At 40.6% G+C, this 12,727-nt stretch overlaps 1 protein-coding gene across 8 annotated transcripts in view; it reads left to right on the forward strand.

Annotated features, from left to right (window-relative positions):
* The window catches only part of zmp:0000000846 (tenascin), an 83,735-nt gene that overhangs the window by 38,193 nt on the left and 32,815 nt on the right, over positions 1–12,727 (forward strand). For all 8 annotated transcript variants that reach the window (XM_038292497.1, XM_038292498.1, XM_038292495.1 and 5 more), the window contains 6 exons: positions 4,843–5,376; positions 5,647–6,960; positions 7,317–7,580; positions 7,670–7,785; positions 9,077–9,230; positions 10,114–10,383. In XM_038292497.1, the coding sequence (XP_038148425.1) occupies positions 4,914–5,376; positions 5,647–6,960; positions 7,317–7,580; positions 7,670–7,785; positions 9,077–9,230; positions 10,114–10,383 (2,581 nt within the window). In that variant the 5' untranslated portion in view covers positions 4,843–4,913. The remainder of the gene's footprint in view (positions 1–4,842; positions 5,377–5,646; positions 6,961–7,316; positions 7,581–7,669; positions 7,786–9,076; positions 9,231–10,113; positions 10,384–12,727) is intronic.

Here is a 12,727-nt window from a genome sequence, read left to right on the forward strand (position 1 = left end):
CGGACTAGAAAACAGCCAATCAGAAAGAGAGAAGGCGGGACCTAAGGCAGAACAGCCAATGAGAGTGGAGTTAAACAGCGCAGCACAGTTCAATGCGCTGCTAGGTGAAAGGGACAGGAGAGACCAGGCAGAGGAGCTGCGAGAGGAAAAGAGCCACTGCTGTAAATTATAAACATGTTGCTCACATCCAATTATTGGTCGGGACAATTAGGACGGTTCAAAACTTTGGTAGGGACATGTCCCTATGGTCCCTATGCAAACCTACGCCCATGAATGTAGCTAAGAATCAGATGAGAGGTAATGAGCAACTGGGCAGAGTTGGACAGGTGAATGAAATGAATAATGAAGCCACTCATCAGTGCCAAGATCATGATAGAACCCCTCCATTAAGGGGGGATTCCAGACGCTCACTTGGGCTCTAAAAGCCTAAAAAAATAAAACTTACTAAAACAAACAACCCAAACAGGGCTGGTGTGGGGGGGGGTCAGAAAAACACAACATTAGTCAGAATCACTGCCAAACAGAGGGCCAGGAGTTCGAAGTCAGGTCAGGTAAACGGATCAGAACAGGCAGGCTCAGTGGTTGAGATGCAGAACAGGTCAGGATCAGGAAATCAGAAACACCAAAGAACACTAAAAACACTCTCACCACTGGTTAGAGAGAACAAGAATATTCTGCCTCTGATGACTGGATGCAAGCTCTTCAAATAGAGGCAGGAGTAGCTGGATCAGATGAGAAGTGTGAGCAACCGGGCAGAATTGGACAGGTGAATGAAATTTGTTGTTTTTGGACTGTGGGAGGAGGCAGGAGTACCCAGAGATAATGGACGCATGCACAGGGAGAACATGCAAACTCCATGCAGAAAGACCATGGGACAGGAATCAAACCTGGAAGCTTTTTGCTGAAGGCAGCAGTGCTACCCACTGTGACACTGTGCAGCCCATCTTTATGGGATTTCCTTACCATGAAGGCCTTACCATGAACACCCCAAAATTATCTTTGTTTGCAAAATTTTCTAGATATAGATAAAAAAAATTCATGCAGAACCAAGTTTTTATTTACTTTTTTTTTTAGATTTACAGCTGTTAATTACATCCCAGTTTGCTCACCACATGTGTGAGAACTTGTGAAAGTCCAACTCTGTTTGATATCTGTTCTGAAATATAAAGAAAAGCAGAGATGCTGGCAGACGTGCTAGGAAGAAGGGAAGTGAGGTCAAAGTTGAGTTCAGTGGAAAGAGAAGAGTATGTGGAGTCAGAAAGAGGAGAAAAGTTTAAAGGCACCACGGTGAGAACGATAAAGGAGGTAAATTACCTGAAACTCTTCTTCCTTTGCTTTATTGGCTCTCCTCAACAGCAAACATATGGCAAACTTACAGGAAAGTTTAACCACAACTTGTTTTTGCTTCTCATATTATTAAAGTAATGTTTTCTTAGGTTCCAGGTTTTGTTTGTAAAATCCCTTTTCTTAATAATTGTCATCAGTCTCTTAAAAGTCTGACTTAGTGTCAGATGAAACCCTGGTGGGAAGGGTTTTATAGATTAAAGCTATGAGTGTATAAGTTTACTTTAACCTTTATGAGGCTTTTTTCCAATTGTAGGAATAATTTATAGTTGGATTGATTTCATGCTGAACTGTAAAGCAGTAAGGATGGTGCTAGAAACATAAATGACGTTAAAAAGACCAAAACCTTTGATTAATGTGGAATTGTTTTGACTTTTGTATCCCTGTGGCATAAAAATGTCCTTCCAAATTTATAAGAGGAAGGAAGAAATCTGCTGTCTTGGTTACACAGGTGCAACAAACATTTATCTTAAATTTCTCTTTTTGTTAAAGTTCCCATGAGTTTCTAGAAGCTCTCCTGAGATTTAACCCAGGTGCATAACAAGTCTTTTCTTTAAAAGTGCAGGTATGGTCTTCAGTCTGCAATTCATTTTTCAATGGTTTGCATGCTACCAATATTAATAGACAAGATGACAGAATCCCTTCTCACTGCCAAGATGCAGCTTCTCTGTACAGGAGTAACCTGTCTACCAGACGCCGTAGCAGACCAGAGGAACCAGGCTTAAGGGTATTTGCAAGCAGGTTGTGGATTGTGTTTCACGCAGCATCGCCAGTGGATCTCCTGTAACCTGTAAACTAAGGGAAGCTGTTCCAAGTGATACAGAAGAGTGTGGTCGAAACAAAAGGCATTTTGAATCTGTTTTTATCTGTCATCCCTAACATACTGATGGAGGATTGTTGAAAGCTAAGCTAAGGTTTTCCCACAACGAGCAAGAAGCTTGTTGTTTGCCTCCTACAAATTGGGGCGTTGTCATTTTCCAGGTGTAAAACTCATCTGAAAATCTTGTAGGTGGATTAAGGGAAAACTTTTTTTTTTACTCCCTCCCCTCCTGTTAGTGTGGGTTCTGTTGAATCAGAGCAGCTTTGATGTTTCTACAGAGACACATGAAGATGCAAAGGTGCCAGCACAGCTGTGGATTCTTTCTTCTTGAGATTTTTTTTTTGAAGGGATGCTTAATATTTTCAAATATGCCAGAAAGGTATTTTTTAAGTAGTATATCTGGTTTGTTTTGACATTGATCATCTGCAGACGCAGTTCACTTCATGTCAGTCTGTAGACATATACACAAACTGCACAGATAAAATGGAAAACTTTGAATTATGTCTGAAAAACACTATAATAACTTTAGTTGAATGTGCAACTTAGTGCGGAATAATAGCGTTAACATGCAAATACTATAAAAATCCTGAATATAGCATCAAATAATGTTTTATTACTCACAGATATATACTATGGCCTGAGGAAAGGAAAAGCTGCTCTCTGACTGTATTTTATAACTTCAACAGTATAACTAATACTCTCCTTGGCAATACCGTTTGTTCTAAGTTTACACTGAGTTTGACTAATAAAATGATGCACAAAAGAGTATATAGGGAGTGTTGGCCTAGCGGGTTAGAGCAAAATATGCACTTGTTATATATACTTGTTTACACATATACACACATATAGTTAAAGAGTCATACACACATATATATACACTGTACTTATCAATGAGGATAACTTTAAACTAGTCTTAACTTTAAAGAAATACACTCTATACATTGCTAATGTGTTAAATGACTATTCTAGCTGTAAATGTCTGGTTTTTGGTGCAATATCTACATAGGTGTATAGAGGCCCATTTCCAGCAACTATCACTCCAATGTTCTAATGGTAAAATGTGTTTGCTCATTGGCTCAGAAGGCTAATTGATGATTAGAAAACCCTTGTGCAATCATGCAACTATCACTGACAGCGCTTAATTGGCTCCAATCAAGCGTTGTCCACTGGGTATGGTATGGCGTTGAAAAATGGAGTGATAGCATTCCTTATTCAGAATGCCTTTTACCCTGTACAAATCTCCCACCTTCCCAGCACCAAAGTAACCCCAGACCATCACATTACCTCCACCATGCTTAACAGATGGCGTCAGGCATTCTTCCAGCATCTTTTCATTTGTTCTGCATCTCACAAACGTTCTTCTTTGTGATCTTCCAAACACCTCAAACTTGGATTCATCCATCCACAACACTTTTTTCCAGTTTTCCTCCGTCCAATGTCTGTGTTCTTTTGCCCATCTTAATCTTTTTCTTTTATTGGCCAGTCTCAGATATGGCTTTTTCTTTGCCACTCTGCCCTGAAGCCCAGAATCCTGCAGCCGCCCCTTTACTGTAGATGTTGACACTGGTGTTTTGCAGGTACTATTTAATGAAGAGGCCCGTTGGGGACCTGTGAGGCGTCTGTTTCCCAAACTAGAGACTCTAATGTACTTATCCTCTTGCTCAGTTGTGCAACGCGGCCTCCCACTTCTTTTTCTACTCTGGTTAGAGCCTGTTTGTGCTGTCCTCTGAAGACGAGTAGTACACACCGTTGTAGGAAATCTTCAATTTCTTAGCAATTTCTCGCATTGAATAGCCTTCATTTCTAAGAACAAGAATAGACTGTCGAATTTCAGATGAAAGTTCTCTTTTTCTGGCCATTTTGAGCATTTAATTGACCCCACAAATATGATGCTCCAGAAACTCTATGAGTTTCTGTATGAACATGATTGCACAAGGGTTTTCTAATAATCAATTAGCCTTCTGAGCCAATGAGCAAACACATTGTACCATTAGAACACTGGAGTCATAGTTACTGGAAATCGGCCTCTATACACCTATGTAGATATTGCACCAAAAACCAGACATTTGCAACTAGAATAGTCATTTACCACATTAGCAATGTATAGAGTGTATTTCTTTAAAGGTAAGACTAGTTTAAAGTTATCTTCATTGAAAAATACAGTGCTTTTCCTTAAAAAATTAGGACATTTCAATGTGACCCCAAACTTTTGAATGGTAGTATATATATATATATACATATATATATATATATATATATATATATATATATATATATATATATATATATATATATATATATATATATATATATATATATATTTTTTTTTTTTTTTTTTTTTTGACAGCCATTGCTCCATAAATACATATGGATAAGGCATCTCCCATGCTTGCTATGATATTTGGGGTGCTTACCAAAAAGCTTGAGCAGATTTCATAGCAATGCTTGAAACAGGCTTTCATAGGCTATGACTTAGCAATCAGTTGAAAAGGATTTAAGTTTGGGTGTGATTAAAAGCCCAGTTTGGTTACCGTCATGTCTGACTAACTCCTTTCAAACAGACATTTGTTCTGCATTAATTAAGCATGATTTAATAAACTCCCCTTTAACAACTTTTAAAGTCAAACTTCACTTAAACGTAACCTTAAACAGTTTTTTTATCTGTTGGTCTTTTTCAGATTGTTCGTTGTGAGCAGCATTGCCCTTGAAACCAGAAGTTTTTCCCCAGTACCTTTTCTATACGTCTAGCATGGGCACACACAGTCTTCTAGGCTTCCTTCTTCTGATTACTTTGATTAGTTTAACAAATGCTGGATTTGTCAAGAAAATCCTCCGCCATAAACGACAGACTCTTTCTCCCCCTTCAGAACACAATGTCACCTTTCCGAGTGCAGACCATCCAGTGGTTTTCAGTCATGTTTATAATATCAACGTTCCTGAAAGTTCCCTGTGCTCTGTAGACCTGGAGTCACCTGAGGGTGCACGGGTCCATTCTAAAGACATAGCAGCAGTTCCACAGGGCCACCATGTCACTGAACATACCTTTAATGGGGAAAACCAGATTTTATTCACCCATCGCATCAACATACCTCGGCAGGCCTGCGGTTGTAAAGATGACTTTCCAGGCCTGAAAGAGCTCATGAGCCGTCTGGAGATGCTTGAAGGAGAAGTTTCAGCTTTGAGGGATCAATGCAGCAGTGAACAGCTTACAGGTATGCCTACAAGCCAGCAGAGAAATACAATCCTCTATGTAATATATTTTCACACTCCGTAAAGCTGTAACACCCATTAATGCCAAAAGTCTTACTCAGTACATTCGTTTGATTTATCTGTGCCTGGGATTTACTTGTGTCGGATTTTGACTTTTTTTTGCAAAGTCAACCCCAACATATCATGAATCCACTTACAGTGAACCTTTTGATAAAATATGATGAGAGAATCCCCAAACCGTCAATTTATTTAACTCTTTTTTATTTTAACAGGAGAGTTAGGAACGAAACTATACTGTAACGGCCATGGAAAGTACAGCGCTGAAACATGCGCCTGCATATGTGATCCTGGCTGGAGGGGGCCCAACTGCACTGAGGGCGAGTGTCCCACGAGCTGCCAGGACCGTGGCCGCTGTGTGGATGGAAAATGTGAATGCTACAAGGGCTTCACCGGAGAAGACTGTGCCCTCAAGACCTGCCCAATGGATTGTGGAGCCCATGGAGTCTGCGAAAGAGAAGTTTGTGTCTGCTCAGATGGTTTCTTTGGGGAAGACTGCTCTGAAAGTCGGTGTTTGAACAACTGCCTTGGCCGTGGTCGCTGCGATGAGGGAGACTGCATATGTGATGAACCTTGGACTGGCTTAGACTGCTCTAAACTCATCTGTCCCAATGACTGCTATGACCGGGGACGCTGTGTTAATGGCACCTGCTACTGTGATGAAGGCTTTAGTGGGGAGGATTGTGCAGATTTTTCTTGCCCCAATAACTGCCGTGGCAATGGTTTCTGTGTTGATGGTAAATGTATTTGCACTGTTGGATACAGTGGACAAGACTGCTCTCAGCTCACCTGTCTGAATGACTGTAATGACAGGGGAAGGTGCTTCAATGGAGTCTGCATCTGTGACTCTGGGTACCAAGGTGAAGACTGCAGCCAGGTTGCATGTGTGAATAATTGCCACAACAGAGGCCAGTGCATCAACGGAAGGTGTTCTTGTGATGCAGGCTTTCATGGAGATGACTGCTCCGAACTCTCCTGTCCGAACAACTGTCAGCTGAAGGGGCGCTGTGTTAATGGACAGTGCGTTTGCGATGAAGGCTTTGCAGGTGAAGACTGCAGCATACACACCTGTCCGTCAAACTGCTATGGGCGTGGGGAGTGTATTGAGGGACGCTGTGCATGCCATGTGGGCTACGTTGGTGAAGACTGCAGTCAGCTGAGCTGCCCAAACAACTGCAATAACCGTGGCAGGTGCATCGACGGGCAATGTGTGTGCGACGAGGGGTTCAGTAGGGAAGACTGCAGTCAGAAAGCTTGTCTCAATGACTGCCTGGCAAGGGGTTACTGTATTGATGGCAAGTGCTTCTGTCATGAGGGATACACAGGAGAAAGCTGCTCTATCCTCGCTTGTCCAGAGAACTGCAACAACAGAGGGCGCTGTGTCAATGGGAGGTGCACATGTGACAGTGGATATGAAGGGGAGAGCTGTGCAGACCTGAGCTGCATCAACAACTGTCAGGACAAAGGTCGCTGTGTGAATGGTCAGTGTTTCTGCGATGAGGGGTACATCGGAGAAGACTGTTCCGAAGGTAAGACACAGTATTGACATACAAACAGAGAGATTTGAATGTTGAGTTTCTGAGAGTTTCCATGTGTTAACTTGATTTAGTATAAAGGGAGATTCAGTGTGATGTAATTTCCTTGTGTTCTCAAAGTCGCTACCCACTAATCCGGGGAGAAACTATTTTGGTGGATATAAAAGGTTTTGGTTTGTGTGCTGTAGTGGTCTGCTCTTGATATGTTCCGTCTTGGCAGTTTTTCACACCACACAGCCAGATGTAGCTCTGTAGTTTGCCATACTGCCACATGGTGGATATTTGCTTTCTCAAGGCATACGAAACCATCTGAAAACAGAACTTCCACATATTTTTTGTCTTGTTTCCAGTGTCTCCTCCAAAGGACCTGACTGTTGGCGAAGTCAGCACAGAAACTGTGGACTTGTCGTGGAACAATGAAATGCTGGTCACTGAGTACCTCATTACGTACGTCCCCACGAGTCCAGGGGGTCTCCTCATGGAGTTCACTGTTCCTGGAGATAAAAACGCTGCAACCGTTAAAGAGCTGGAACCTGGCATCGAGTACCTGATCAGTGTCTATGCTGTCCTGAGCAACAAGAGGAGCATTCCTGTCAGTGCAAGAGTGGCCACAGGTACTCCATCATAATCCTCCCAGTGACTGCAACTAATGTCTGCAGAGAAAAATGCAGCTATATTAACTATATTTCCTCCATCTCTGCAGATCTCCCACAGCCAGAAGGTGTAAGATTCAAATCAGTGAGGGAAACATCTGTAGAGGTTGTCTGGGACCAGCTGGACATTTCATTTGACAGCTGGGAGATTTATTTCCGCAACACGGTTAGTATAACAGACCCTTTCCTTTTGAGTGTCCTTCGTGTTTAATAATCGTCATGGAAAAAGTGAGGCAATAAGTTGTGCCAGCTTTTTCAAAACTTCAGCCTAAAAGATTTATTTCAGCGCTAACCATTAAATTTGCTTTGACATTTAAAAACCTCACTGAGGGCATATCTTGATGTCAAAGAACTGCAGCTAAACCCGCAACGAGATATCTGAGGCAGACATGCTTTAAAGGAAATGACTGTGGCAGCTGATAAGTCAAAGCTTTTGATTTCCTGTCCTATTTTTACTTTTCCTAAACTCAAATCAGGCTGTCCTTTTTTTGACCTTTAGTTTTGTTCTGCTGCATTGCAGTTAGATGTCAGCTTAGATGTGAATCCTTGAAGTCAGTATCAGACATTTTACTTTTGAAGGAGACTGTTTACCACCTCAAGCTACTAGAATCCAATAACAAAATGCAAGTTGAATATACAAATGCAAATATAAATACAAGTATAAAAGTTGTTCAGAGGTTGTTTTCCTTTTTTATGCTTTCCTTCTTTCTTGTCAAGCATTGAAGTAAAGATGATGTTTGTCATGTATAAAAAAAAAATAACAGAAAGCAAAGAAATAGGATCCTGACATGTAAAAATTGTTCATAAGATTGACAATATACGTTAAAGTTTGATGCAATTACTTATGAAAAAAATATGGTTTTGTTATTATGTTACTCTCCGATTCTTATATGTTACATTCATACACAGTTATTTTGATTTTCTTGATGTATACATACACTATAACATAAAATAAGGTTGAAGTCCTTTTAATGACACAATTAAAAAGGAGTTTTAATAGATGGTCAGAATGATAAAAATATATAAAAAATTAAATACAATTTCTGAGACTATTCATACTTTTGTTTAGTTTTGTACTTTTTAATGTTGGAGCAGGATTTGGCTAATGAATAGTTGAGGCCCTTTGGTTGCTACACCATAAGTAGCCTGTATAATTTATAAAAAGAGATGCTAACTTTGCTTGCTTATAAATGTAAATCATAGTAACCAATTATTTTAAGGGTAAAACACAGTAGAACTTGAATATTATCTCTTATAATTTATAAAAATATGATACACCATACTACGCTATTCTATGCTAAACTAAGAAGTTGAGACTTTAAAAACATTTCATTTTTGTATCCTTTATCTCTCTTTCTGTATCTTAAACAACAGGATATGATTTCAGTTAGGGTGAAATTTGTTTTTGTTTTCCTTCATATTTTTCATATATGCTCATGCTTCTTGTGTTGACACAGAAAGAGGAAAATGGAAAAGTTGTGAGCACTCTTCCACCTTCCCAAAACGAGTTTCTCCAGTCTGGGCTTGGACCAGGACAGGAATATGAGGTCTCCATCAACGTTGTGAAGAACAACACCAGAGGACCCCAAACATCTAGAACTGTCACCACCAGTAGGTTTTGAGCCAATATGTAATCATACGATGAGTACAGGATTGTAAAGAGTTCTCTGGCACTTCTTAAAAGGCTGAAGTTACCAGTAATCTTCGCAGACTGCTAGAAAAAAGTTGCTGGGTGAAATTCCATAATAATGAAGAGAATTATAACAGGAAATGGCTGCTAGTTTGGATTCATTCAAAGCTCTATATCAAGCTGGTAATTTTTCTTGTCATTAAATCTTCCATTTAGCCCTATTCTTTGCTTAGTGATATTTTTTTACTGCTCAAATACTCCATACTTGATGTTATAAGTTCCCTCCAAGACCCTTACGTAACCCTTCAGCCTGCCAGGCCAAATATCTTCAGTTGTGTGTCTGGCAAAGTCATTAAGTTTTCAGGTCTGTAGTAAGGGAGCCCCCCGGACCCCGACATTTCATTACCGATGTCATTTATTTGGGTAGATTGAAACTTGAACCATCTCCCAGAAATGACTGATAATAGACAGCTCAAAGCTTTCAGACTGTCAAGCTCCCAGAGGTTCTTTAAAACCTGGATCTACAGTAAAGAATGAACCACTAGCCTTTTCTACAGCAGGTAGGAAACATGAAGCCAGAATGAAAGAGAATCCATTTGTATTTCCAGCGGTATTTTGTATCTTGATCAAATATTTTCATTTTTCTGGCAATAGTTATAGTAATCATTAACAATTTACTTGTTCTTTTCCTGATTACTACTTTTAGGAAAGTTAAGCAATACTATTTTGGAATATATTTCCTTCTTGAATTTCATAGTGTTATAAGATTTGCTTCAGTTTTCTTTGGCTTTATAAGTTGCATGTGTCATTTTATTTTTTATACTAGCAAAACAATCTTTCCTCCTCCTTGATTTTCTCCCCCAGAGATTGATGGCCCAAGGCAGGTGGAGGTGAAGGATGTCACAGACTCCTCGGCGCTAATCAGCTGGTATCTGCCAGTGGCTCCAGCGGATGGGGTCACCATTTTTTACATGCCCAGCTCCAACCACTCAGATGAAACCACAGTTGACGTCTCTCCATCAGACAAACAATACAGCATAGACAACCTGAAACCAGACACAGAGTATGCTGTGTCAATCATTTCAAGGCACAAAGAGGCGACCAGTGACCCTGTTACCACCATATTTACAACAGGTAGGAGTTTGATTTACCTATAACTTTATCATTCCTATTTGGTACCAATAGGTATTGGATTAGAATCCCGGTGGTCACATTTTTATTGACCAGTGTCTATAACTCCAGTTCTGAAACCTGATGTTCAAAAAAAACATTGGGATGCATTTTGCACAACAATTTCATATCCCGGTTGAATCATGTGATTTATTAAGGGACACAGATCATGCAAAATTAACTTTCATGGCTTTTAAATGTGTTATAATGCTATTCCTCTATGGAAATCATGTCGAAAGCGGTATTTCACTTAATTCATGTATGTCTGAGTAAACCTCAAGAATCCCTCATTCTGAGCAACAGAGCATTTTTGGAGGTCATGCCAGTTATTGTCACAGTACATTCTCCACATGTTCAACAGTCGCTCAAACATGGCTAAGTTTGACAATGTATTCATTGGTCGTAAATTTCAGCAATTTTAACAGTAGCAAAACCGATGAAATAGCATTAGAGGAACCTATTTAAGTTTAGCTAAGTTAGCCAGACTTACCTTTGCAGGAATTTAAGGTCCAGTTGTGCAACAAGTTTAAGAATCGGGCCAATTCTTGGTCAAATCATGTGTAACGCATTAAACAAGGGGGTCACAAGAAGAAATTGGCAACTGAAGACGAGCTCCTGATTAGAAATTGTGGGTTGTAAGAGAATCAAACCTGTTTGATATTTTGGTTGTGGCTTATGAGTGAATCGCTGATTGAAGTGGTGACATGACCAGACTGAGAACCTTTCCTTGGAGATTTTCACATTATGCATTCAGGAAGCCCTCTTCTACTTCTATTGCTATCCACCTCTATTTATTGCATTGCATGTCTGGATTGTTCAAGACAATCTTTTTTTAAGGACGTACACTGTGAGTAGTCAGATTGTATGGTGATTTTATGTACAGTGTGAGGACATACATGGCAATCTGTGAACTTTTGAACTGTGACTGATTCGCACAATTTGAGTTGGGTCTGCCAGCAATGATTTAAAATATTGCAGTGTATCCCAGGTTTAAGGTGCACAGTCAGGTTATTAGACCTTTTTTTTTTTGTAAATAAAGCCCTTTTTGTGTATTTATAATAACTACGGAGGTACGATACTGAGCGTGTGTGCAACAGGTACACATGAAAGTGAGAAAATAATGCACAAAAGTCGTGGATATATTGTGAAAAAAGCAAAAGAAATATCTGATTCCAAGAACGTTTGGAATACAATCTAAATATTCACCGAAGTGGAAATTACTGTAAAGCTGTGGTGTGGCTGCTCAGTTGATGGATGTAGGAGTAAACGTACTACTGATACTAGTGATAGCAATGCTATTCTAAGTCCATCCATCCATCCATCCATCCATCCATCCATCCATCCATCCATCCATCCATCCATCCATCCATCCATCCATCCATCCATCCATCCATATTGTCCAAGTTATTCCAGCAGGGTCATGCTGGGGCCAGTGCCTATCTCTGGCAGTCTAAGGGCGAGAGGCTAGGTACAACCTGGACAGGTCACCAAACTGTCACAGGCTATACTTAGTCTCTACAGTCTAAATAACAACAACATCATAAATAACTAGACAGGTTGAGTGATTTGGTTCTGAGCTTGATTCTGTGTCCCTATTAGTGTTTGCAAGGAATGGGAATTTCCTTTTTCCTTGATGTTCTGATGGGAGGCTCCTGGGAAGACAGACAGACCAGCACTTTATGTAGACCAGTTAATTTAATGAAAAATGGTTGGTCAACAGGCTGCAGAGCGGGGCAGTGGGTAGTGTTCTTGCCTTGCAACAGGAAGGTTTTGGGTTCGATGGCCCACGGTCTTTCTGCATGAAGTTTGCATGTTTTCCTCTTGCATGCATGGATTCTCTCCAGGTACTCCCGCTTCCTCCCACAGTCTAAAAACATTTCTGTTAGGTTAATAGGCTTTTCAAAATTGCCCTTAGGTGTGAGTGTGTGTGTGCATGGTTGTGTGTCTCAGTGTTGCCCTGCTACAGACTGGCGACCTGTCCAGGATGTACCCTGCCTCTCACCCATAAACTGCCGGAGATAGGCATCGGCCCCACTGTGATAATGACAAGGACTAGGCGGACGTGCCTGGAACAACTCCCGAGGGAGGCATCCAGGGGGCATCTGAAAAAGATGTCCGAGCCACCTCAACTGACTCCTCATGCCTCTCCCGAATGACTGAGCTCCTCACCCTATCTCTAAGGGAGAGACCAGCCACCCTGCGGAGAAAGCTCATTTCATCCGCTTGTATCCAGGATCTCGTTCTTTCGGTCATGATCGAGATTTCATGACCATACAGTAGGTGAGGGTAGGAACGTAGACTGACCGGT

The sequence above is a fragment of the Cyprinodon tularosa genome, unplaced genomic scaffold (genome assembly GCF_016077235.1).
Source record: "Cyprinodon tularosa strain WSP-4 unplaced genomic scaffold, ASM1607723v1 ctg313, whole genome shotgun sequence".
Lineage (NCBI taxonomy): Eukaryota > Metazoa > Chordata > Actinopteri > Cyprinodontiformes > Cyprinodontidae > Cyprinodon > Cyprinodon tularosa.